At 41.3% G+C, this 24,942-nt stretch overlaps 1 protein-coding gene across 2 annotated transcripts; it reads right to left on the reverse strand.

Moving 5' to 3' along the window:
* Window positions 1–114: 114 nt before the first annotated feature.
* On the reverse strand, window positions 115–11,566 carry LOC130025188 (tripartite motif-containing protein 12A-like). Of its 2 annotated transcripts, none has more exons than XM_056116136.1 (6): window positions 11,150–11,566; window positions 9,803–9,898; window positions 8,773–9,003; window positions 5,212–5,234; window positions 2,163–2,263; window positions 115–746 (listed from the first exon to the last, which is right to left on the reverse strand). In XM_056116136.1, the coding sequence occupies exons 1-6, from the start codon at window positions 11,564–11,566 to the stop codon at window positions 187–189; spliced, it is 1,428 nt and encodes a 475-aa protein (XP_055972111.1). In that variant the 3' UTR covers window positions 115–186. The 2 variants fall into 2 exon arrangements, with proteins under 2 accessions (XP_055972111.1, XP_055972112.1); XM_056116137.1 differs by having other exon boundaries at window positions 115–724; window positions 2,156–2,263.
* Window positions 11,567–24,942: the final 13,376 nt, after the last annotated feature.

Below are 24,942 nucleotides of genomic sequence, written 5' to 3' on the forward strand. Positions count from 1 at the left end.
ACTTATTTTTCACTTTATAATCACAAACAACTGTAATCCAGCTAGACTTGGAAGGAATGGGTGTAGGAAACAGTGGAATCGAGAGAACTGCAGGGACTAGAGGGCATTCGGAGCATGTGGGGGACAGGGTGTTCTCCAGAGCTGCAAAAGGAAGGAATGGTCTGGTGGTTGAGAGAATGAGAGCCTTTAGACTTGTCCACAGTTGGAAATTGTGATCTTCTTGCTGGTCTTGCCGTTCCTGGACCCAAAGCGCTCCATAGCCTCCACAATATTCATGCCCTCCTTCACCTTGCCGAACACCACATGCTTGCCGTCCAACCAATCAGTCTTGGCAGTGCAGATGAAGAACTGGGAACCATTGGTGTTGGGTCCAGCATTGGCCATGGACAGGATGCCAGGCCCCGTGTGCTTCAGGATGAAATTCTCATCGTTAAACTTCTCTCCGTAGATGGACATGCCACGGATGCCGTTGTGGTGAGTGAAGTCCCCACCCTGGCACATGAAGCCGGGGATGATGTGGTGGAAGCAGGAGCCCTTGTAACCAAAGCCCTTCTCGCCGGTACTCAGCGCGCGGAAGTTCTCCGCAGTCTTCGGGACTTTGTCTGCAAACAGCTCGAAGGTCACGCGGCCCAGTGGTTTGCCATCGGCGGCGATGTCAAAGAACACGATGGGGTTGACCATGACAGGGAGCCGGAGCAGCGGGGATGACGTCTGCACGGCCGAACTAGGACAGATTTTACTTTGTTCTTGGAGAGAAAAACAATGCAAAAACAATAAGATATTCATTTTTGAAGGGGAAATATGAGTCTTAAAACATGAGATCTAAGAGAAAATGAAAAATTCCCAGTACTATGTGAACAGAATTTGATGGTAATGAGATTTTTTCCTTACCCCACTAGCATTGCATATTCTCAGTTCCGATATGGAAAAATAGTGTTAAATATAAGAAAGGGAGTCAGAATTAAAATTTATTTCCACTGCTTACTTTGGATTATAGAGAGGTACTGAACTGGTACATAAAAATAGAATCTAACTCCTAACGACATCCCATTAAATAAGAATATATCTAGCAGTAGATGGCCTCCATCTTCCTAAATCACGGTGAGATAAACTGTTTATCTCAAAGTTGTTCAAGATAGGTTTCAGTCAAACAATGTTCTAATACCTGGCACTTCACTACTGTACATTTTTTCACCACCAATGTCCCCAATTTCCCTACTTCTGCCCCCATTCCCAGTCTACCTCTAGATAGGCACTTCAGCACTTGTCTTCACCTTCTATCACAAGGTTATCATATAAATAAATTCTTTTACCTACTTTCAGCACTCAATTCTTATCCAGAGTGATTATTCCCAACTGCCATTGTCAGTGTTCCTTCCCTTCTCCATCCTAACTGCCCTCTCCCTCTTCTTCCCATTTCTGACAATCTTCCCACCAGGGATCAGTCTCCTGGTCTTCATTTCTGTTGTCTTTGGGTAAGAGTCTCATACTGTGTTTTTTTATATGTCCCACAAATAATAGCAAATCATTCTATGTGTGTGTCTCTCCTTCTAACTCATTTCACTCAACATGATATTCTTCATGTCATTCACACATAAACAATTTTCATGACTACATTCTTCCTGTTGGCTGTGTAGTATTCCATTATGTAGATGTATCATAGTTTCTTTATCCAATAGTCTGTTCTCAGGCACTTGGGTTGTTTCCAGATTCTGGCTACTGTGAATAGTGCTGCAATAAACAAATAAACATGGACGTGCAAATGGAACTTTTGCTGTGTGTTTTTGGGCTTCCGGGATATATTCCCAAATGTGGTATTGCTGGGTCATATGGAAGCTCAATTTCTAGTTTCTTGAGGAAACTAGAAAATAACGATCTTGCTGTTTTCCAAAAAGGTTGGGTCAGTTGACATTCCCACCAACAATGAATGAGTGCGTTTTTATTCCCACACCTGCATCAGTACTACTTGTTCTTATTCATTTTGACATGTGTAGTCTCTGTGGTGTGAGATATCTAATCGTTATTTTGATTTGCATCTCCCTGATAACTAGTGTCCATCTTAATTTTCTATCTTCTGTTCTCAATTGGAAATTGAATCCTCTTCCCCATTTAGCACATACACACAAATCCCACATTCATCAACTTAATCGACTACTCCTTACCATAAAATGCTTTCAGTGTCCCACTCAGATCAGTAGCTTGAAATACTTTGCGACCTTCCAGGGAGAAAGTTTTTGGCCTTTTCAGAGTCAACTTCACACTCCTAAAGGTGACAAAAACTGATCAGACCTGATATACCGTCACTTCAAAACCACTGACTTGTTCTATTCACCCCATGATACACTTACACTCTCCTCCTGGAGATTATGACAGATAATAGAGTCCAGACTCCAAAGCTAGAAAAACGAAGATCGTCTCTAACTAGCTTCCCCAGTTGCCCTTTGCGTGAACCTATAAAGACACCTCAGAAGCATTTTTCTCCTTTCATAACAAATTAATTTTTTCTTCTCTGTTTTCTTGAATTCATATAAAATAATGGGTCTAGCAAAACAAGACAAAAATTGTGTGGAAAAGTCTCTGCTGGATGTGGCATTCAAGTAGTGACAGAAAGTGAGGTGATGGAACCTGGCTCCTGGTCTGCAGGACATGAAATGTGAGGATACAGGTTGGAAAGGATTAATATCTTCAAAATTGATTCCCTAAAAGGGAAACTCTAGGAAGAACAATTTAAGATTTTTGCTTCTCTGAAAACATCGATAAATACTTAACGTATAGTCTTATTATAAGCTCATGTAGCTGAGCAATCTGGAAAGACCTGATGCTGCCAGACTGGAATGATAATGTGAAGTGTGCACTTCCTTTGTATTTACATAGATTATACATAAATTATGTGACCATGATGGATACTTCTTTGCAGCAGAGATGATGTAAATCTTGGTAAGCAGAACCTTAAAGGAAAACTTACTCCCTTCCATTCACAGGGAAGAAATGAAAATATGAGAGAGTTGGATCCAAAAGATAGTGGAGGGGAGGGGGCAGGAAGCAGAGTGATAGTATAGTGTTTGCCTTCCATGTGGCAGACTCAAGTTCGATCCTGGAACCCCGCATGATTCCCTGAGCTTGCTATGAGTGATCCATGAGCTCAGAGCTAGAATTAAACCCTAAGTTCTGCCATGTGTCCAGAACCCTTCACCCAACCCCCAACCCCAAAATTATGGGAGAGAAAATCCAGGGGATTTTGCCTTCTTGCTACCACCCCAAGTTTGATCCAAATTGCTGCATTTGGTTCTGAGGACTGCAAACGGTGAGTCCCTAGCACAGTGCCAGGGAGTCCAGGGCACCACTCAGTATGGCCCCCAGTAAACAAAAGCAAAATAAATTATAAAAGAATGAGAGCAGGTGCAAATGGAACTAGAGAAGACAGTAATTGAATGATCTACCTATGTTACAGACAGAGAGAGTTAAAGAAGCCATAAAGGGGGATGGAGCTATAGTACAGCAACTCGGGCATTTGCCTTGCAGAAGCCTGACCTGGGTTCAATCCCCAGAAAACCATATGATCCCTTGAGCACTGCCAGGAGTGATTTCTGAGTGCAGGGCCAGAAACCCCTGATCATCGCTGGATGTGACTCCCCAAAAAAACTAAATTCAAAAAAAAGGCAGTTAAATGAACCACTCACAAGACTTAGAACTGAATAAAGTGAAAGACAGAAGGTAGCTGGTGACTTGCATAAGGCTCAGCAATCACTGGATCTTATCCAGTCAAAAATTGTCAAAGCTCCCAACACCCTTTATTTGGTCCTCCCTTCTCTATCTGAGCTACCTTTTTCCCTAGCATGTGCAGCTGCACTCCAAGCCATGGAGTAAACCTCCTGGTACTTATCTCTGCTCTTCTTGGGTGTTAGTCTCCTATTTTGTTACTTTATGTTCCCCAGATGAACGCAATCATTCTATGTCTGTCCCTCTCTTTCTGACTCATTTCGCTTAGCAAGATACTTTCCATGTAGTACCACTTGTATATAAATTTCATGACTTCATCTTTTCTAACAGCTACATAGTACTCCATTGTGTAGATGTACCAAAGTTTCTTTAACCAGTCATCTGGTGGAGGAATGGGTATTCAATCATTGTATAACTGAAACCCAAGCACAAAAATTTGTAAATCTACAACTGTACCATGTCATGGTGTTTCACTAATAAAAATCTAAAAGAAAATTGTCAAAGCTGCTGGAGACACTACTGTTACTGAGAAAGTAATGGGGGTCCTGGAATGGAGTCTTCTAAGAAGGAGGCAATGCCTGTACATGGAAATCAGTTACAGCATTTGCTTCAGAAAATAAACCAACGACTCTCAAAGCAGAAACAACAAAGGATTCAGAGGGAAGTGACTGGCAACCTATTCAAAGATAACAGAAGACATTGTATTATATTTTGCCAAATTTAGCCTTATTAGTGTTTTCACTCTTTCTCCTTGGTCAGAAACACTGAAATTTTGTCTTTCTATTCCTTGTTAGCTTACTGATTCAGAGACAAAAGCCAACTCTGTAGACACCTTGAGAGTTTAGTTTTATAATAAAAAACTGTTTGAATAAGTAGACTTTTACATTCCTGAAGATAAACATGTAATCTTTTATCTTATTTTGCTCAATAAAATTGTTGAAGATTAAAACTGGCAAAGACAATGCAAAGTATAATAACACTTTAATGCTAATATTGTACACTGTTTTAACACTGAGGAGTAACTGCCTCTGACTTCAACTCAGGAAAACACCTTTTTGTTGCTAATGTAATCATTTTTAATAATGCCATCAAGAATAATATTCATTTTTTTAAAAAGGGTCAGTTTTTGCTAAATATCCAAAATCTCTAATTTTGGATATTTAGCAAATAAAGCAAACATTTTCCTATCTTAATGCAAATATCTGAGTTAGATTCAGAAACAGGGTAAAATTAAGTCATCACAAACACTCTGATTTAACATCTCTAAAAGTGTCACTCATCCAAACTCTGAAACATCCTCTCACCTAAATTCTTTACCAGACAAGTCCATTCTCAATACTTAGAGATCATAAAAGCCAAGATTCAGGGATAAAAATCTGATATAAAACTATGGAGAGTTATTTTTTATTCTTATTCATCACCTGATGGCTATAATGATATTAAATTTCTTTTCACTGCACAAAAGAATCATTTCTGATCTTCCATACATACCTTTTTATGACATCATTCACATTCTAGAGAGAAAAGAGAAAATATGAGTCAAGAAATAATAAACTCACTCCACTCACAGGGGTTCATCACATTCTCAGTACTGCCTTATGAAGTACAATAGATGCAGTGACCTTATTCTTAGTTCACTGAAGGAAACAAAATATTAACAGAATTATAGGGTGTGAGGGGAAGACTTCCTTACAGAATTAAAACAAAAATTTCTGTGGCTGCATAGCATTGGCTTTTGTTGGGTCAAGGGTCCATATTAAGGATCTGGAAGGAGGGGCTGGAAAGATAGTACAGCAAGTAAGGTGCTTGCCCTGCTTGCAGTGACCCTGAGTTCTCTCTGATTGTCAACATCCCCTATGGTGCTCGGAGCATTGCCAAGAGCAATTCCTGAGTGCAGAGCCAGGAATAACCCCTGAGCATCGACGAGTATGGCCCCAAAACACAAATCAAAACAAACAAAAGGACCCATAGGGATTAGTGCTTGCCTTCCACACAGCTGACCCATGTTTAATCTCTAACACCACGTATGTGTATGGTCCCCTGAGCCCTGGCAGCACTGTAGCACTATCACTGTAGTACTGTCCTCTCATTGTTCATCAATTTGCTCTAGCAGGCACCAGTACGTCTCCATTGTGAGATTCGTTATTACCGTTTTTGGCATATCGAATGCAACACAGGTAGCTGACCAGGCTCTGCCATGCGGGCAGAATACTCTCGGTAGCTCGCCGGACTCTTGGTGAGGGATGGAGATATTGAACCCTGGTTGCCCATGTGCAAGGCAAACGCCCTACCCACTGTGCTATTGCTCCATTCCATCCCTTGCAGAGCCAGGAGTAAATCCTGAACACTGCCAGTTTTCGCCTAAAAATCAAGCAAACAATCAAAAACACAAGATTCGTATTAATAGTAGCACTTTGCTACTATTTGCTACACAGTGATGTAGTAGGTTGTTCTAGAATTAATTCAGTATCAATATGAAATAGTCATGATAAGAAAGGGAATATTATCATTAGAGAAAAACTAGGAAAAGTTGAAAACCTATATTAGAAAGGTGAAAAACTTAAAAATTTATTCTTGAAATATTTGTTTACAATATATAGTAGTACTATAACCAGAGTGATCTAATTGACATAAATTAACCATTTTAGTTAATTAATTCAAAAGATACATCTTTCAGAGTGGCTATAAAAGAAAAAAAACTCAGGAAAAAAGTCGATATATTTAAATAGATGTATATATAATATTGTAAGTACATGGTCTCTCACTAGAAATGAAATAATTTTGAAATTTATGGTAAAATCACTGTCACATCACTGTCATCCCATTGACCTTTGATTTACTTGTTGGGCACCAGTAATGTCTCTATTCATTCCAGCCCTGAAATTTTAGCAGTCTCTTTTTAATCATCTTTTCCCAATAATTGGAGGCTCTTTCAGGGTCAGAGGAATGAGATCTGTTGTCATTACTGTATTTGGCATATCGAATACGACACAGGGAGCTTTCCAGGATCTGCCTCTGCGGGCAGGATACTCTCAGAAGCTTGCCGGGCTCTCCAATAGGCATGTATTAACATATTTTTCTCTATGATTTGTTGTCTACTGTCTGGACCCCATAAGATATGGAGTAGTAATTATGAAAAATGGGTAGAAAGTATTTTATAACTTGTCCAGAAAGTGGCCTGGAGCGTGGCGGTGGTTGGGTAGTGGAGGTTGGCTGCCGGGTCTGGGTCCCTTGATGGTAAAATAAAGTAGTAAATTACCAAGAAGTTGCTACATTAAGCAACTTGCTTTAAAAAATAATATATAATCAAAAAATTTTGAGAATTTTAAATTATGCTAGGCTAAAAGAAATCAAAAAACAATCATTGTGTAAGGACTACAACTATAACAGTGCATTGTATCATTAAATAATATCTTAGAAAAAAAATCGTCAAAAAAGTTTTCCAAGTTTCTAACTCGGAAAATGTAAAGGAAAAATTTGCTCGAGTGGGCCCAGTAATGTCTCCATTGGAGACTTTGTTGTTACTGTGTTTGGCATATCGAATACTCTCGGTAGCTTGCCGGGCTCTCCAAGAGGGGCAGAGGAATCGAACTCGGGTCGGCCGCTTGTAAGGTGAACGCCCTACCTACTGTAATAGTAGTATCCAATTGTGTGTATATACACAGAAAATAATAATAGTAATCCATAAGTAAATAATATAAACATTTTTTAAAAGTCTTAAAACAAGGTTTGTTTGGGGGCTGAAGTGAGAGTACAGAGAGTAAAGCACCACTAGGAGTAATTCCTGAGTGCAGAGCCAGGAGGAACCCTTGAGCATCACCCAGTATGGCCCCCAAACAGCAACACAACAACAACAAAAAGATGTGGTCTTGAAAAAACAATAAAGTTTATGAAAGAACTAGATCAAGAAATAGAAAAAAAATTCACACAAATAAAAATAGTCTATTATTGAGGGGTTTTCTTTTCTTATCTTTTTTTTTTCTTTTTGGTTTTATTTCCTGGTATTTGGACCTCATCCTGTAATACTCAGGGATTACTTCTGGCTCTGCTCAGAATCATTCCTAATGAAGCACAGAGGATTGATTATACGTGGCGCTGGAGATCAGATACAACTCAAATGTGTGAAAAGCAAGCACGTCACTCATTGTACTATCTCTGTGCTTCTATTAACTAAGGGTTCTGTAAAAATTCCAGTGGGCCCAGTAACATCTCCATTGTGACAATTGTTACTGTGTTTGGCATGTCGAATACGTCACGGGTAGCATGCCAGGCTTTGCCGTGCAGGCGAGATACTCTCGGTAGCTTGCCAGGCTCTCTGAGAGGGGCAGAGGAATCGAACTCGGGTCAGCCATGTTGGCCACTTGCAAGGCAAACGCCCTACCCGCTGTGCTGTCGCTCCAGCCCGTGTATAAATTAATGATGTAATAAGAAAATTTTAAGACTAATTTTATTTCTAAATTTCAGATAGCTGAAACAAACTTCTCCAAAGATAATACTGACAAAAATGAACTCTCAAACAGTAAAAAAAAAAGTATAAACCTGATACAAGTAAAAACAAAAATATGCATTAAATATTAATAAAAGAACCCTGAGATACCTACATGGTGAATTCTACTGAATAAAGAAAAAGTAATACTGCCATTCATAAGTTATTTTCAGAAAACTGGAAAAGAGGGAAAAATTCTATCTTTGAGGAAAGAAAAAGCCTCAGAATACAAAGTGCATTTGCTGATAGCAAATCCTGGAAAATTATTTATCTGGTTATTTCTTCACATTACTGGTTCCCAGGTGACAGGAATTTAAAGGGTACCTCAAAAGCACTGGATCTGTGGTCTAGTTTTTACCCTGAACTTGACAACTTAATATAAGTGAGATTTTTCTCTTGTTACTCGGGCTTTTAATTGTTTCAATTGCCTTTGAAATAAATTCAGAGAATATATACCACAGGAACAAAGAATCTTAGTGTCAGAGTACAGCAATAAAGAAGGGAAGGGAAAAACGGTTCTCATTTCTCTCAAATCTCAGGGTCTGGGGTTCCTTCCCAAGTCTTACGTGCAACATCTCTCTTGTTGATGCCTGTAGTTTGTGCTCCAGATTCGAGATGAGACCTCTTGTAAACTCACTCTGTTGAACCAGCTCCTTCTCAGACTCTGCCAGGTCATGGAGAATTGTTTTCTCTTCTTCCCTCAGCTTTTGCAGCTCCTTTTGTTCCTCCAAATCCATCATATCTCTTATTTCTTTAAATGTCTTCTGGACACTTTGAATCTCCTTTTCTATTTGATTCTTAAAGAATGAGAAAGAGTTAAAGGTAGTCAGGATATAAGGCAGAGACTAGCAGCCAGAAAAAAATAACTATACTAATTGAAAAGTTCTCTAAGGAAATTAAAACAACAGGAACCATTCTTTAAGACAGATTACTTTTTAGATTACTTCCCCACATTAGAGTCAAAAACAATGGCCTTAGATCTATAATATTGAGGCCAATTCGGAGCCAAAAAGGAGTGTGGGGATGTGACATAGTTTTTACCTCCTAGCCTGGGTAATTTATTTCCTGAAATTAGCTACTATTTTCTTGCAAAATTTCACACTGAAGAAAGACTAAACCAGGAGCCATAAGTGGAACACATTCTCCAGAAATGTTGATTTAAAAAACATAGTTGACCTGGGTTTGATCCCCTGCATCTAGTGGTCCCCAGAGCACCACCAGGAGTAATTCCTGGTTACAAATTCAGTAGTAACCCTCAAGTATTGCTGGGTGTGGCCCCCAATTTTTTTTTTAATGATAGGAATGTGACAGGGACTTTACTAGCTATCTTTACCAGTGACTCCCTCAATAGGAACTTCAAATATAATACTCCTATATTAATATTACCAAATGAACAGGATCACCTTCCAATCCTTACATATATCAGGGAAGAACTAAGAATAGATAGTCAAATGTCCTTTGGGCCTACTAATAATGAAGAAAAATAAGAAAGGAACTTCATCTTCCTAAAACTCAAGTTTTCAATTTGTCTCATTTCCTCAGAAAGTTTCTCCTCTGCCAAGAAACTCTGTCTGACACTTCAGAAAGTTTCTCTACCTGCCAAGAAGTTCTGTGTTCTCTGAGAGCAGTTTCAAATTGTTCGGCTTCCTGCTGCTTCTTTCTCAGTTGCTCCAGAGATGCCAGGAGCTTTTCCTTAGAAAAGAAATAAAAATTGATTTAAAACTTGAGATTTATCTGCATGTGAATATAAGATGAATGAGGAAGAAATAATATCAATCTTCTAATAAATTAAGTTTTAGAAGCTCTAAATAAAAGTAATTAATTAAAACCTATGACTGGTCATGAAATTCATATATAAGTGGTACTACATGGAAAGTATCATGCTAAGCGAAATGAGTCAGAAAGAAAGGGACAGACATAGAAAGATTGCATTCATCTGGGGAACATAAAGTAACAAAATAGGAGACTAACACCCAAGAACATCCGAGATAAGTACCAGGAGGATTACTTCATGGTTTTGAGGACAGATGCACATGCTAGGGGAAAAGGCAGCTGAGATAGAGAAGGGAGCACCAAATAAAGGGTGCTGGGAGGTTTCTCTCAGGATGGGAAATGCGTGATGAGAGTAGACTATAGACCGAACAAGATTGCCACTCAGTGTCAAACCACAGCACTCAAAAGGAGAAAGATAACAAAAGGGAATGCCCTGCCACAGAGGTAGGGTGGGATGGGGAGATGGGGGGAGGGAGGGATAGAAATAAATAAATAAATAAATAAATAAAAATAAACGCATTACTGGACAAAATTGTCAACATAATAATACGTGAAGATTTAGTAGAAATTAAAGATCACCATAATAGTGGTTTTATATATATATGTATATATGTGTGTGTGTATATATATATATATATATATATATATATATGGCTAGAGCGATAGCACAGTGGTAGGGCGTTTGCCTTGCATGCAGCCAACATGGCCGACCTGAGTTCGATTCCTCCGCCCCTCTCGGAGAGCCCGGCAAGCTACCGAGAGTATTCGATATGCCAGACACAGTAACAACAAAGTCTCCAATGGAGACGTTACTGGGCCCGCTCGAGCAAAGATCACCATCTGTCCCAAAGAGAATAATTTCTCTTTCTTACAAAACAAATCTACTCCTGCTATAAGGGAAGAATTTACATCATAATTCACCTGTCTCTCACTTCGCCTATTCAAAAAGGTGATACGAGCTTTTCTGAAGCACCTAATGTACCATATCTAGGACAAGTTTCAAACTTTTGGCTAAGTCTGTATTTTAGGTTAACCTTTTCTGTAACTGTAATGCACAAACATGTTCTCTAGACATCAGATGAACTAAGCACAGAAAAAAAATCTACAGGTCTCTGGGCTCTCCTGCCAAGGTAATCAGTCCCATGTATTCTGCCCTTCCTGGTCTCGTACCTTGCATTCCTTGGCGGCCTCCTCAGTGAGGACAGTGTGGTGACCACGGTGTTCCTGAGACCGTTCACACAGCCAGCAAATAGGCATCCAGTCCTCCTTACAGAAGAGCAGCAACTTCTCTCCATGGCGTGCACAGAGATCTTTCTTTTCTTCCTCCTCTTGGCTTAAATTGACTCCTCTGAGCCTCTCTACTAAATTGGTCAGATGCCAATTAGGCCTCATGTTCCCAGGATCATAAATGGTTCTGCATACAGGACAGCTGTTCTTCCCTGCTTGACTTGACTTCTGGCTGTTTGCAGTGATGCAAAGTTGGCAGAAGCTGTGGCCACATTCCAGGCTCAATGGTTCTCTCAGGAGTCCCAGGCAAATGGGGCAGGTTACGTCTTCCTGTAAGTTTCTCAGGATTTCTGTAGCCATAGCTGCTGTTCCTCTGCTCATAGTTACTCTGACTTAGGACGGTCTTTTCTTCACAGTTTTCTGCAAAATTAGGATGTTGAATGGGGCAGAGTGATAAAGGTAGGTGTAAAATATCTTGAGATCTAATATTGTGTAGATATCAAAAACAGGCAAAAAATGAAGAGAAAAAAAGAAAAAGGTGAGAAACAAGAAAAAGAGCTTGAAGACCTGACAACAATCACTTTTCATAAAAATTTCACTAAATCTTTAGTACATGTCACACAATAAATCCCATTCTTACCTGTATACTTTATTTTCTTTGTTCTGATTTAACAAAAGGACAAACCAAGGTTTTTTCTACCAAGATCATGTGAGAACATTAATTATCAACCTTTTCCCTCCCCATGCTCCAATTCATCTTCAATGTTAAAAAAAAAACCCAGCCACTTCAATTAGGGCTTTTATGTCTATTACTCTCCAACCATGAATTATTGCTGCTGACATACAATGATTCATTTTTCATTTCAGAATACTCTTTCTTACATGGTCTCTTACTTGAAAATTTATCTATATTGTAACCATTGCTGTTACTACTACACATTTGTAATGATTTTTCTCATTATTGTGATATAATGAGTATATAATGGTAAGAACGAACCCTTTCATCAAAGGTTAAACTACAGATGATAAGAATGGCATATGGGGGCTGGAGCGATAGCACAGTGGGTAGGGCGTTTGCCTTACATGCAGCCAAGATGGCCGATACAGGTTCGATTCCCAGCATCCCATATGGTCCCCCAAGCACCACCAGGAGTGATTCCTGAGTGCATGAGCCAGGAGTAACCCCTGAGCATCGCTGGGTGTGACCCAAAAAGCAAAAAAAAAAAAAAAAAAGAGTGGCATATGGCAGCAGAAAAATGGTACAGGCACTTGTCAACCTGGATTAAATCCCTATCACACCATATGGTTTAGCAGCACCTCTAGATGTGATCCCTGAGCTAGGAATAAGCCCTGAGCACTGTTGAGTGTGTTCCCCACACCAAGAAGAAACGAAAAGTGATATACAATGTTCATAAAATAGATCTTCAATACACAGAATTGGAAATTGGAATGAAGTATCTATTTGGGTATCTCCTAATAGAGGGCTATCTCCTACTTAATAGATAGAATTGAAAACATCAATGGCCAAGACCCAGAGACTATAAAATTCAGCTCCTGGAAGAGAATAGCACAGTCTCCTGCCTCTGCGCCTGGCTGTCCTCATCGGGGCCCCTTGGAGGAGGGTGGGTTGAGTTTTTCTCCCCACCCTGAGCAGAGCCCCAGCAGCTGAAGACCTCCGGTTCCAGCCACAGCCATGCTTGAGACCACACTCCACATGTTGGGACGAGCCTCACTCATTAAGGAACTGGCAGAGGAATCAAGTGTAGATCTCCAAGCCTGCTTGGATTGAGACTGGGCCTCCTCCAACCAGATCCCCCATCATCCAGTATGTAGGCGTTACACCCACCAACTGCCCCTGGTGCCGTGTAATCCCATCAATGGCCAAGACCCAGAGACTATAAAACCCAGCTCCTGGAAAAGAACAGCACAGAGTCTCCTGCCTCCACACTTGGCTGTCCTCACCAGGGCTCCTTGGAGGAGGGCGAGTTGAGATTCCCTCCCTGCCTTGAGCAGAGCCCCAGCAGTTGAAGACCTCCGGTTCCAGCCACAGTCATGCTTAAGACCACACTCCACATGTTGGGACGACCCTCACTCATGAAGAAACTGGCAGAGGAACCAGGTGTGCAGGATCTGGGGCATAGCTCTCCAAGCCTGCTTGGATTGGGACTGGGCCTCCTCCACCCAGATCCCCTATCTTCCAGTATGTAGGCATTACACCCACCAACTGGTGTATCTAGTTCTTACTCTGGAGATCCTGGCAAGCTGCTAAAAGTATCCTGCCCACACGGCAGAGTCTGGCAAACTCCCTGTGGCATATTCAATATGCCAAAACCCAGTAACAATGATGGGTCTCATTCTCCTGACCCTGAAAGAGCCTCAAATGTGGCACTTTAAAAAATCTCAGGGCTAGGATGAAGGAGATGTTACTGGTGCCTGCTCGAGGAAATCGATGAACAACAGGATAACAGTGATACAGTGATATAAATCAAGAATCCAACTAACTCAGTTAATACTGTTTGTTAACTCAATTAATATTGTTAAAAAACAATCAGATGAAAATTGAGTCAATTATGCTAAAGGTCTGTCGAACTATGCCGAACTCGTGACCTAATTTCCAATCTATTCCAAAGGAGTACTTTCTTTGTTAGTGTAAATAATCTACATAAGATTCTCTAACTTCTCCCTGGAGAAGTCTTTTATTCAGAATAATCTTTTCTTTTGCTATCATTTTATACATTTTTCAGAATGTTTCTACCCCTACATTGGCCATGCACCAGATTTGTGAATAATTTGGTTTAAAAAAGTCCCTGAGTGCAGGAATTAAGTCTCTTGTCTTGTACTTGACTGACCCCTGTTCAGTTCTTGGCACCACACACCGATGATCCCTAGAGTACCAATAAGAGTGTTCCCTGAGCACAAAGCCAGAAGTTAATCTTGAGTATTGCTAGGTGTGACCCAATTCCCCTCCGCCCCACCCTCTCAAAATTCAAAACAATTAGACCTGTTTCTTTTCTGTTGAATGTTCAATACCCAGAACATTAGGGATGTGGAAGTGAAGAGAACCAGACTAGATGATGATTTCTAGGAAATCTAAGTATTTGGGACGCTAAATTTCACCTTGACTACTTAGAAATGTACTGAGGACTACACAATACACACTTATGTGTGTAGGTGAGCATGTGTCAGGTGCTAGAATGGTAAAAAGCATATGTTTACTCATTATGATCATACAATATCACAAATAAATGTCAAGTTTTAAAAATTTTCTCATGACTACAAGAGGACTAATACTCAAACTCATGAATCTAAGTAATATTTAAGTCACTTAAAAACCTAGTATTCATGTAAAATACAGTAGAAAATCAAATAATCATATGCATGCAAAGTAACAGGTAAACTATGAGAACAGAATATGGGACCAGAAAGATAATATATGGGACCAGGAAGAGAGTAGATAGCAGGTAATATGCTTGCCTTCATTGAGGCTGACCTAGGTTTAATCTTCAGCATCCTATATAATCCCCTGAGCTTCACCTGGAGTGAGCCCTGAGTACAGAGCCAGGAGTAAACACTGAGCACTGCAGGGTGTGGCCAAAAACCAAAATAAAGAAAATTAAACAATGGAGAAAATAAAAGAATATTCAACAATTTTAGCAGAAAACATGAAGGTGAGTATTTTGAATACACCTGAGAAATGTGGAACTGAAAGGGAAAAAGGGAGCATCCAAACAAGACATTATTAACTGGAGTTTATGTGTATCTACTGTAAGCACTTTCTTAGTAACCTGGATTTAGATCAATGCCATTAACCAGCATAATGACACTTGGATTTGGGAGAGTTTGAAGAATGGTGCCAAACCTCTCCCAGGAAGTAACAAATGCAATTGAAAGCTAATTTCAAAGAGAAAAATCTATCACAGATAGCACTGCCATTAAGGCAATCCTTTATTTTGCATATTTTAATTTTTTTAAGATTAAGGAACAGTTTCTTTTTAATATAACAGAGACTGTCATTGTCACTGTCACTGTCCTCCTGTTGTTCATCGATTTGCTCAAGTGGGCCCAGTAACGTCTCTATTGTGACAATTGTTACTGTGTTTGGTATATCAAATACATCACGGGTAGCTTGCCAGGCTTTGCCGTGCGGGCAAGATACTCTCGGTAGCTTGCCAGGCTCTCCGAGAGGGGCGGAGGAATCAAACTCGGGTCGGCCATGTTGGACGCTTGCAAGGCAAATGCCCTACCGCTGTGCTATCCTGTTTAAATAAGCTCACATGCCCCCTCCTCTTCCTCCTGCCCTTCCTTGACCACCACCCCAAACACATACACACACACACACACACACACACACACACACACACACACACTTGCCTGGATCTATGATAAATAGTTTAGAATTCTTTCAAAGACCTCAAGTAGAGCATATTGGCCACCTTGAACAAAGGTGGCAAACGCATGCTGCCCGAGTCCATGTGCTGCTTGTGCCCACGTAGCCAACCATATGGGATGATTGAGCACATGTGTCGCCCGCATCTCCCCTCTAGAGATGTGTACTTTCATGCTTTCCTGTCTAATGCTGGAATGTGTGTAGGAACTCTCTCTCTCTCTCTGTCAGTCCTTGGAGAAGCCAAGGTTATCTCTTGAGCACATTGCCCTCCACTCTTTTCCACTTTCTCTCCCTCTTTCCCTTCAAAACTTTCAAATAAAAACAGTGTAACTTCACTGCTACAGGTGAGACAACCCAGTAACCGCGGGTCCTGTGTGGTAGAAGCAGATGGGGAGACAGTGACCATCTTTCTCCTCCCCACTTCAAATGAGTCACCTGTGGGACCCAACAACATTGGCAGGCCTCAGGGAACCCTATGTGGTGCTGGAATTTGAATCCAGGTCTGCCACCTGCAAGGGAAGCACCTGACCTGCTGTACTATCACTCCAGACCCCAACTTAACGTTTCCAAAGGTTACTTCTCCTGGCTTAGCACCCTTTTTCTATCCAGCCATCATCCTCCACCCCTACCCCCACCCCCTGCTGCTCCTAGACTAGCCCCAGTCAATACAAACAGTAGAAACCTTCAGGCAGGGCTTGTTTCCTGAAAAAGTCTTCCAAGCAATCTACCCAAGAAAAATCTGGTTTTTGTCAAAAATCTCCCAAACTTTGCACTCTACAAACTACTGAACATACCTCTAACCCCAATGGGGAAGCTGTGGTTCTTTGGAGAAAAGTGAAGGCCACCAGAGGCAGAATTGGTTAGGATTCACTTGGTTTAACAAAGATCAAAGATCAGTTTAACTGGCAAGAGCAAAGATCCAGAGATTCGAGGGAAAATGAAAGTAAAGTTCTTACAGGAAACAGCAAAGAAAAGGAAGTCTATGAACCAATAAAAGGCCACTGGGGCTGTGACTACAGTCTTATAATTTCCTCCTTAGGGTAATAGTATGTGACAGGAGCAATACCAACACAGGCTCCTGTCAGGCTACAAAACCAGCTAGGTCCCTAGGAAAAGTCTCCTTTTCCTAGGGACCAAGTTTCTATTACTCAGCAGCAGAAGGAGGATATTCACCCAGACAGGGGCTCAGTTCTCAGAAAAGCCCCCAAAATGCTAGGTGGCTACGTCCAATCAGAAGAAACTCTGTGCCCTTAATTGCCACAATTGCCTTATATAGAGTATAGAAAAACACTTCCAGGAGAAACCAAGGCATGTGCTGCTTATGTAACTAAAACCTATATAAGCTGCTTGCTTGCTTTTGTCAGTCAGGGTCACTATCACAATCAATCAATCACAACCATCCTGTTGTTCGTGGATTGCCTCGAGCAGGCCCCAGTAACGTCTCCTTCATGCTAGCCCTGAGATTTTTTTTAAAAAGTACCATATTCAAGGCTCTTTCAGAGTTAGGAGAATGAGACCCTTCATTGTTACTGGTATTTGGCATATTGGATACTCCACAGGGAGTTTGCCAGACTCTGTTGTGTGGGCAGGTTATATTTGGTAGCCTGACAGTTTGTCCAAAGTAGGAATGAGATGATAAGATGTCGCGTGGTGGCATTTGCAGCCTCGCGCTTCCGGGAGCTGGGTTTTATAGTCTCTGAGTCTTGGCCATTGATGGGATTACACGGCGCCAGGGGGCCAGTTGGTGGGTGTGACCCCCGCCTACTGGAATTTGGAGGATCTGGGTGGAGGATGCTCAGCCCCAATCCGAGTAGGCTTGGAGATCTCAGCCCCGGGGTCCACGTGCCCTCGTTCCTCTGCCGGTACCTTCATGTGTGCGGACAGTGGTCTCAGCATGGTGGTGGCTGGTTCTGGAGGTCTTCGGCTGCCGGAGCCCTGGTTGGGGCGGGGAGGAAAACTCAACCCACTCCCCTCCAAGGGGCCCCGGCAAGGACAGCCAGGAGCGGGGGCAGGAGACTGAGTAACTATCAAGAGACCACTTTTGTGGGTGAGATAGTTGACCCCAGTTAACTGGAATAAAACTCCTTTGCACTTGAATTGCTGTCTCTCTGACTCTGTGTCCACTCATGCCAAGACCGGAAAACCCGGGTACAACATATGGGGGCTAGTCCTCCGGGATCTCTGATGAACATACAAAGACCTTAGAACAGTACAGAGTTTAAACGAAAAGCCACAGTCTGTGGGGGGTGACTTTTTATAGTTGAGAGGCTTCACAACAGTTGGACACTGACAAGGACTCTTACTCTACCAGATACACTGGAGGGTCAACATCAAGAGCCAAGTGCAGACGGAGCCTTCCCTGGCACTCTTGGGACTGCTAAACCTACGTGGACACCATTTCAGTGGTTCTCGGTGCAGTCAGAGGAACAAGGGTATCCTGTACACGACTTGGTCTTTGTGTCTACTGTTTGTCTGTCTTCCCCTCTTCATGTCCTGTTCGCGGCTTTTGTGGTATCTCTTCCTGTGTGACTGTTTTTGGTTCATTGATTCATCACAAGATCATGGGTCAGGCACATGCCACCTCTCTATCGGTCTTCTTGGATCATTTTTCTGAGCTCAAGTCTCCAGGACACAGCTATGGCTTGGAATTAAGGAAAGGGAAACTGATAAATCTTTGTTCTGCAGAATGGCCAGCTTCAACGTTGGCTGACCCGCTGAAAGTACTTTTGATCTGGGGACTATTCTAAAAAGTTAAAGGTGAAGTTTTCTTTCCAGGACCAGGAGGATACCCTGATCAGATCCCATACATCCTGGTCTTGCAGGAACTGGTTGACATACCACCTGCCTGTTTCAAGACAAGAGCTTTGCGGAACAACGCAGAGATAAAATTAGGATTCTTAGTCTACTAACAAATATAATGACTGTTCAAATGTTTTTCTTTTTCTTTTTCTTGCTTTGTGGGTCACACCAGGCTATGTACAGGGGTTACTCCTGGCTTTGCACTCAAAAATTACTCCTAGCTGTGCTCAGGGGACCATGTGGGATGCTGGATCAAACCCAGGTCAGACACGTGCAAGGCAAATGCCCTACCTGCTGTACTATTGCTCCAGCCCCTCAAATGTTTTCTTATGCTATCATTTAAAAGTTTGGTAACTCTTACTGTGTCTAAAAGCATGTTTGAATTGTGAAATTGTTAAAGTATTGGATGTAAAAATCTTATGATTTCAGATAATTAAGAACTTTTATAACTAAGCCGAAGTAAGGGTTTTCTTATGCTAATGTATCTAATTTGTTCATATTTGCACTGGATTATTAGAAAGTGAGTTGAAATTATTGTGGTACATGAAAACAGTTAAAAGAGTAATGGGTTAAAAGTTACAGATGTAGTTGCAAAATTCATGCCCTACCAGTGTTTATTTGATTTCTGATATTATTGGGTAAACCTACATTTTAGTGGCTACTGAAACCACAGAATTGTTCCTTGATAAAAAGAAAAGATATGGTCTTTCCCTTTGGAGCTCCAGACCAGCTTTCTTTTTGCTTTAGAGAGAGAAAAAAAAAGGTTGGCTTTAAAAATTCAAGCAGCTAAGAACAGCTCATTTGGCTTTAGTGGTTTCTGAAAATGGGGGAGTGTGAGAGTGAGGTACATGGCCCTGAGCTGCCCCAGCAACTGCAAGTGACACCCAAATAAAATAACTAACCCATTTTCCGTGAGTATTTTAGCTCTTTTATATCTGTTTCCCTAGACATGAGAATTCTACTGACAAAATTTCTAATGTAAAGAGAACTTTTGCTAAGTAGATATGCTATGAGATCTTTAATTGCAAACATTGTAAACTGAATATCTATGGGAGTGGTGTAATGATTTTGAAAGAGTACTACAGAGGTAAATGGGACAATGATTAGCAACTGCTTTCCAAATTTCTTGGTAGATCAAGCTATAAGTTCAAGTATAAAATAAGGACGTTAAAATCTGTGAGAGATGACTATAAGGGAGGAATATGAGAGTATTTTAATTGAAATGGATGATGGATAAAGATATCATTAGTGGGAAAAAGAAGAAATTCTGTTAAAGTGAAACTGGTTTTGAGAAAAGGGATAGAATGAACATAAAGGAATGTGTAGAAGGCTTGAGTATGTTGAGAAATGTGTGTGTATTGTTAAGGTTGTGTTTTAAGAGAAAATTGTGATCAAACTGTATTGTTATAAGAAACTCTTTAAATTATCTGCAGAATTGTTCTAGTATTCAAACTCCTGTTACAGTACTCTTAGATAATTGGAAATCAAGGTTTCCAACACGGAAGTAAATAAGTAAGTTTGGGATATTTGCTTTTCTCTCCTTAGTGCCATGAAGCGTTAAGGCACTATATCTGCACAAGCCCAGACAAAAGCCTTTCCTCTCTGCAATAGGGTTTATCCCTGGTGCAGACAGGAAAAACCATCTATGAGACCCCAAAAATCCCTCTTCCAGGGAGAGTCAGAGGATTGGTCTAAATGACAGGAGCAGGTATTTAACAGTTACTATTTCAAATACCTCGGAAACCTCAGGGAGACCCTTGAGGCAGGCCGGCTCAAGGCAGGACTAGACATTGTCTATGCAGTGGAAAATGAGGAAGCGGGAAATCTGCAGTGACTGACTCAGCCTGGCCCCTCCCCGCCATCTCAAAAACTGGAGAACTGGAGACCAGGATCTCTCCCAGCCCTGAAGAAGGGATGGGGTGGACTCCTGACTGCCAGGATATTTCTATGAAGGGTGAGAGATCAGAGGCCATCCAGTTCAACCTTGAGGCTCTACCTCTAGTTCATCATGGGACCTGATCTTCACATGTTATGGCTGAACGTGTGATAGACCTGACATTAAATGCTGTTATTGGTGTATCTCCTGCTCTGACTTTGACCAAATTCTAGGACTTCTCATTAAGTAACGGGGTACCCCAAATGAAGAGCTTTCCAATCTTGCTTGCTGTGTTTATACAGGGGAACAAACTAGGTTTAAGCTGTTGACAAATTTAAAATTAAGGAGGAGAGAGAACCAAGTTTCTGTAACTTGCTTTTTTATAAGAATCAGATTCTAGTTCTACAAAGGTGATTGAATAATTGGGTAATTTAGTAAGTAAGCAGTCTAATCTATAAAGAAACTCAATGTTGAACATGCTGTCACTAGTCTGGCCAGAAAAGCAGAATCCAGAGCTTTACCAGTGGGAACCTCAGCTCAAAGTGTAGGATCAATTGCTTTCCCCCAGCCTGTCAAATAGCTAAAAAATTGAGAATGGGCATCTAAACTGGTTTTATGTATTTATTCTGAGTTCTATGAGAACAGAGATTTTTTTTTAACAGCTCTCAATTCTTATTCCATCATGGGATTAATACTCCATTAGAGAACATTTCCTCTAAGGCAGAACACCCTGTAGAAGAGGAAGAATGGACATGGGAGTGAGGTGGCTAAAGGGAAGTTGAAAATTACTGACACCTGAACTAATGAAGTTAGTTCACTAACTTCACTAACACGCGACAGGGACAAATGGAGACGTTACTGGCGCCTGCTCGAGCAAATCGACGACTAACGGGAAGTTAAGTGATTAAGTGAACTAATGAAGTAAAATATTAGTGAAAGGAATAAACAGCGCAGTAAAAAGGAAGTTACTCAGAACTTTACTTCCTATACCATTGATAATTGGTTCTTGTACCCTGAGCATTTGAGCATTTGTCATTTGTTCTTCCGCCTCCAAGGTCTGATCATTTCAAAGTAGCATTCCTTAGCCTAACTGATCTGATCTTTCAAATTCATTGCCTGGGGCTCTTTAAAAACTAAGGTAGCTTGAAATTTCACCCCTTGTGTAGGCAGGGTCAGCATCCCTGTGTCAGCAGGAAGCAGCTCCAAAAGATGGAATTTTGACCATTTTCCGGTTAAAGATTTAAGGTGGTGAAACCTCTAGGGGAATATAATGTAAGTAGGTAGATTAAGGAAGCCCCACGCTGAAAATCTCAACTGCCTTGTGAGTGTGAATCCCCTTTACGGAGGAATTCTGCTCCTTTTGAAAATTTTTTGGATCAACTCTCACTACTCCAACTTAGCCTTGAAGAGAAAGTGCAGGCCAGAATGTATGCTCTCTCTCTTCTCCAGTCATTGCTAGTCTTACAGGCATCAAGGCTCAGCTCCATGTGGGGCTTGGAGCACACCACCAGAGTGAACTCCTTGTCTGTATGCATTGGAAGATCTGTATCAGTTGACATAAGATTGCCACCTGCAAACCTCAATGGATAGGTTCTTGTACCGTGATTCTGACCACACCATCTGCTCTGAAGGTAGAAAGAATCAAAACCTGGGTCCATACTTCACACAAAAGAGCCATCTCCCCCTTTGGAGACAGAACGATACCGACCAGTGGTATGTCCGGACAAGAGACAGCCCCCTCAAGATAAGACTGAAGAAAAAGATGTAAGGGAACCATGAGAGAGTCATGGGTTATTCTGTTTCTGCATGCACATAATGATATCTCTCTCCCTTCAGCTGCCATAGACGAGGACTTGGAGCGAATAGAGACCACAATCTCCCACCTGGAAAAGTCCCTAACATCACTTTCAGAGGTAGTCCTCCAGAACAGGATGAGACTTGACCTCCTGTTCCTGCAACAAGGTGGTCTACGTGCATCCCTGGGAGAAGTGTGCTGTTTCTATGCAGACTACACAGGAGTAGTAAAAGATTCCAAGGCCAAGGTCCAAGAAGGCCTTCTTCAGAGAAAGAGAGAAAGTCTAGGATGCTTGGTTTGAGGCATGGTTCAACAGATCCCCCTGGCTATATACGTTGCTGTGTACTTTTCTGGGACCCCTTATTATTTTATTCTTTATATTAATATTTGGTCCTTGTATTATTAATAGATTAGTACAATTTATAAGGGATAGGATTAATACTGTGCAAATTATGGTACTCAGGAAACATTATGGGACCTTTATGGCTGAGGAAGATTCCTCAGTGTAAATAACAAAGGGGAGGAATGTGTGACGGGAGCAACGCCAACACAGTCTCCTGTCAGGCTACAAAACCAGCTAGGTCTAAGTTTCCTTTTCCCAGTGACCAAGTTTCTATTACTCAGCAGCAGAAGGAGGATGTTCACCCAGACAGGGGCTCAGTTCTCAGAAAAGCCCCAAAAATGCCCCTTCAGTTACCAAGTGGCCCTGTCCAATCAGAAGAAGCCCTGTGCCCTTAACTGCCACAACTGCCTTATATAGAGTGTAGAAAAACATTTCCAGGAGGAACCAAGGCATGTGCTGCTTATGTAACTAAAACCTACATGAGCTGCTTGTTCTTGTAAGTCGAGGTCACTATCAAGAGACCACTTTTGTGAGTGAGATAGTTGACCCCAGTTAACTGGAATAAAACTCCTTTGCACTTGCATTGCTGTCTCTCTGACTCTGTGTCCATCACTCCAAGACCCCAAAACCCAGGTACAATAGGCTTAGCTAAGTGGTGTAATCACACACACACACACACACACACACACACACACACACACACACACACACACACCCTGCCCCACCCTCCCAGAGTTCCCTCTTGTTTCCATATCCCTCCTCAGTCTCCCCAAACCCTCCCTCTTCTTTCTGAGACTCTACTCCTGGTCTCTGATCACCAGTTCGTGTCCTATTTGGCCTTGTGCAAAGGAATGGCTATTGAATTCTGAAATTAAGTGATCAATGACCTGTCCTACCAGAGTGTGGGAAAACAGTTATTCTAACATTCAGGCCTAAATTAAGGCAGTTTTCAGAAACAGATTGGGAAGACGAAACTGCATGAAATGGCATTTGTTAGGAAACGTCATTTAATAACTTTTAAATGTCACCTAATAACTTTTCTGCCATTTGCATTGTATTTCTCACTATCTCAGCCTCCAGGTGAGTCTAAACTCTGGGGCCGAATTTGATGCTGGACACTTTATCAACTCCTGTTGATCAGGAAGAGCTCAGGAATTCAAAGTAAGTAAAAATGAGAGAAGGGGCGGTCAAAAATGGAACTGCTCACAGTAGGTGGAAACTGTAAACTGAAGCTTCCTCTTTCAATGCTAAAATTAAAAACTGATCACTCAAACAAGAAAATCCAGCGTTCACTTAAGCGAAACTCAAGATTATAAATATTTGGGGCTTAAGCAATAGTACAGTAGATAGGGCATTTTTCTTGCATGCAGCTGACCCCAGTTCGATTCCTGGCATCCCATATGGTCCCCCAAGCACCTCATGAAGTAATTTCTGAATTCAGAGCTAGTAGTAACCACTGAGCATCACCAGGTATAACCCAAAAAGCCAAAAAAAAAAAAAAAAGAAAACAAGAGAAAAAAGAAAGAAGATTGGGAACTAATAAAAATAAGTAAAAATTATGCAATACAAAAAGTATCCAATACAAAAAGTGTTCAAAAAGCACCTATAATATATGGAGATAGATTTGAGAACCCTCTCTAAAGCAGACCAGAGGGACAGAGAAGAATAAAGTGAAGGAAATAGGAGAAGTTTATTGAGGTGTGCTCTGGGGCGAACTTCACAAATTTCTAATGAGGCTGGGTTAGAGTCACGCCCTGGGAGAGACTAAAGGGACTCTTAGGTTGTCTTGGCCAAAAAATGGGAAGAAGTGAACCAAGACCAATAAAACTGGTGTGCTTGGTCTAGCTCCCATTTATCTATAGGTGGGTTGATGGTGAGAAATCATGGAATGCAATCTGGTGGCTTCCTGGCCCCAGGTGAGCATAAGTCCTGTCTTACTCGCTGAGGACAGGGTAATCTTTGAGTCTGGGAATCTTGTTCAAAAACATTCAATCTATATATAATATTACCTATATATGGAGACGTTACTGGGCCTGCTCAAGCAAATCGACGATCAACGGGAGGGCCTTTACCTTTACCTTAGGTAGATATAGATATACCAACAGGGCTGGAGTGATAGCACAGCAGGTAGGGTGTTTGCCTTGCACGCAGCCAACCTAACCTACCCGGGTTCCTCTGCCCCTCTCGGAGAGCTCAGCAAGCTACCGAAAGTATCTTGCCTGTACGGCAATGCCTGGCAAGCTACCTGTGACATATTCGATATGCCAAACACAGTAACAAGTGTCACAATGAATATGTCAAAACAGTAACAACAAGCCTCTCAATGGAGACGTGGCTGGGCCCGCTTGAGCAAATCAATGAACAATGGGAGGACAGTGACAGTGACAAATACACCTATCTATATGTATATATAATTTAAAGCCATTCTGAAGGATTAAAACAAAACTACTGAAAAACAGTAATTGTAAAAACCTATAAAACTAGCTAAATTAAATAGAACTAAAAGGAAAATCTGTATGTTCGTTCAAGCAAAAAG

Source organism: Sorex fumeus, unplaced genomic scaffold (genome assembly GCF_029834395.1).
Source record: "Sorex fumeus unplaced genomic scaffold, SorFum_2.1 ptg000030l, whole genome shotgun sequence".
NCBI classification, from domain to species: Eukaryota; Metazoa; Chordata; class Mammalia; order Eulipotyphla; family Soricidae; genus Sorex; species Sorex fumeus.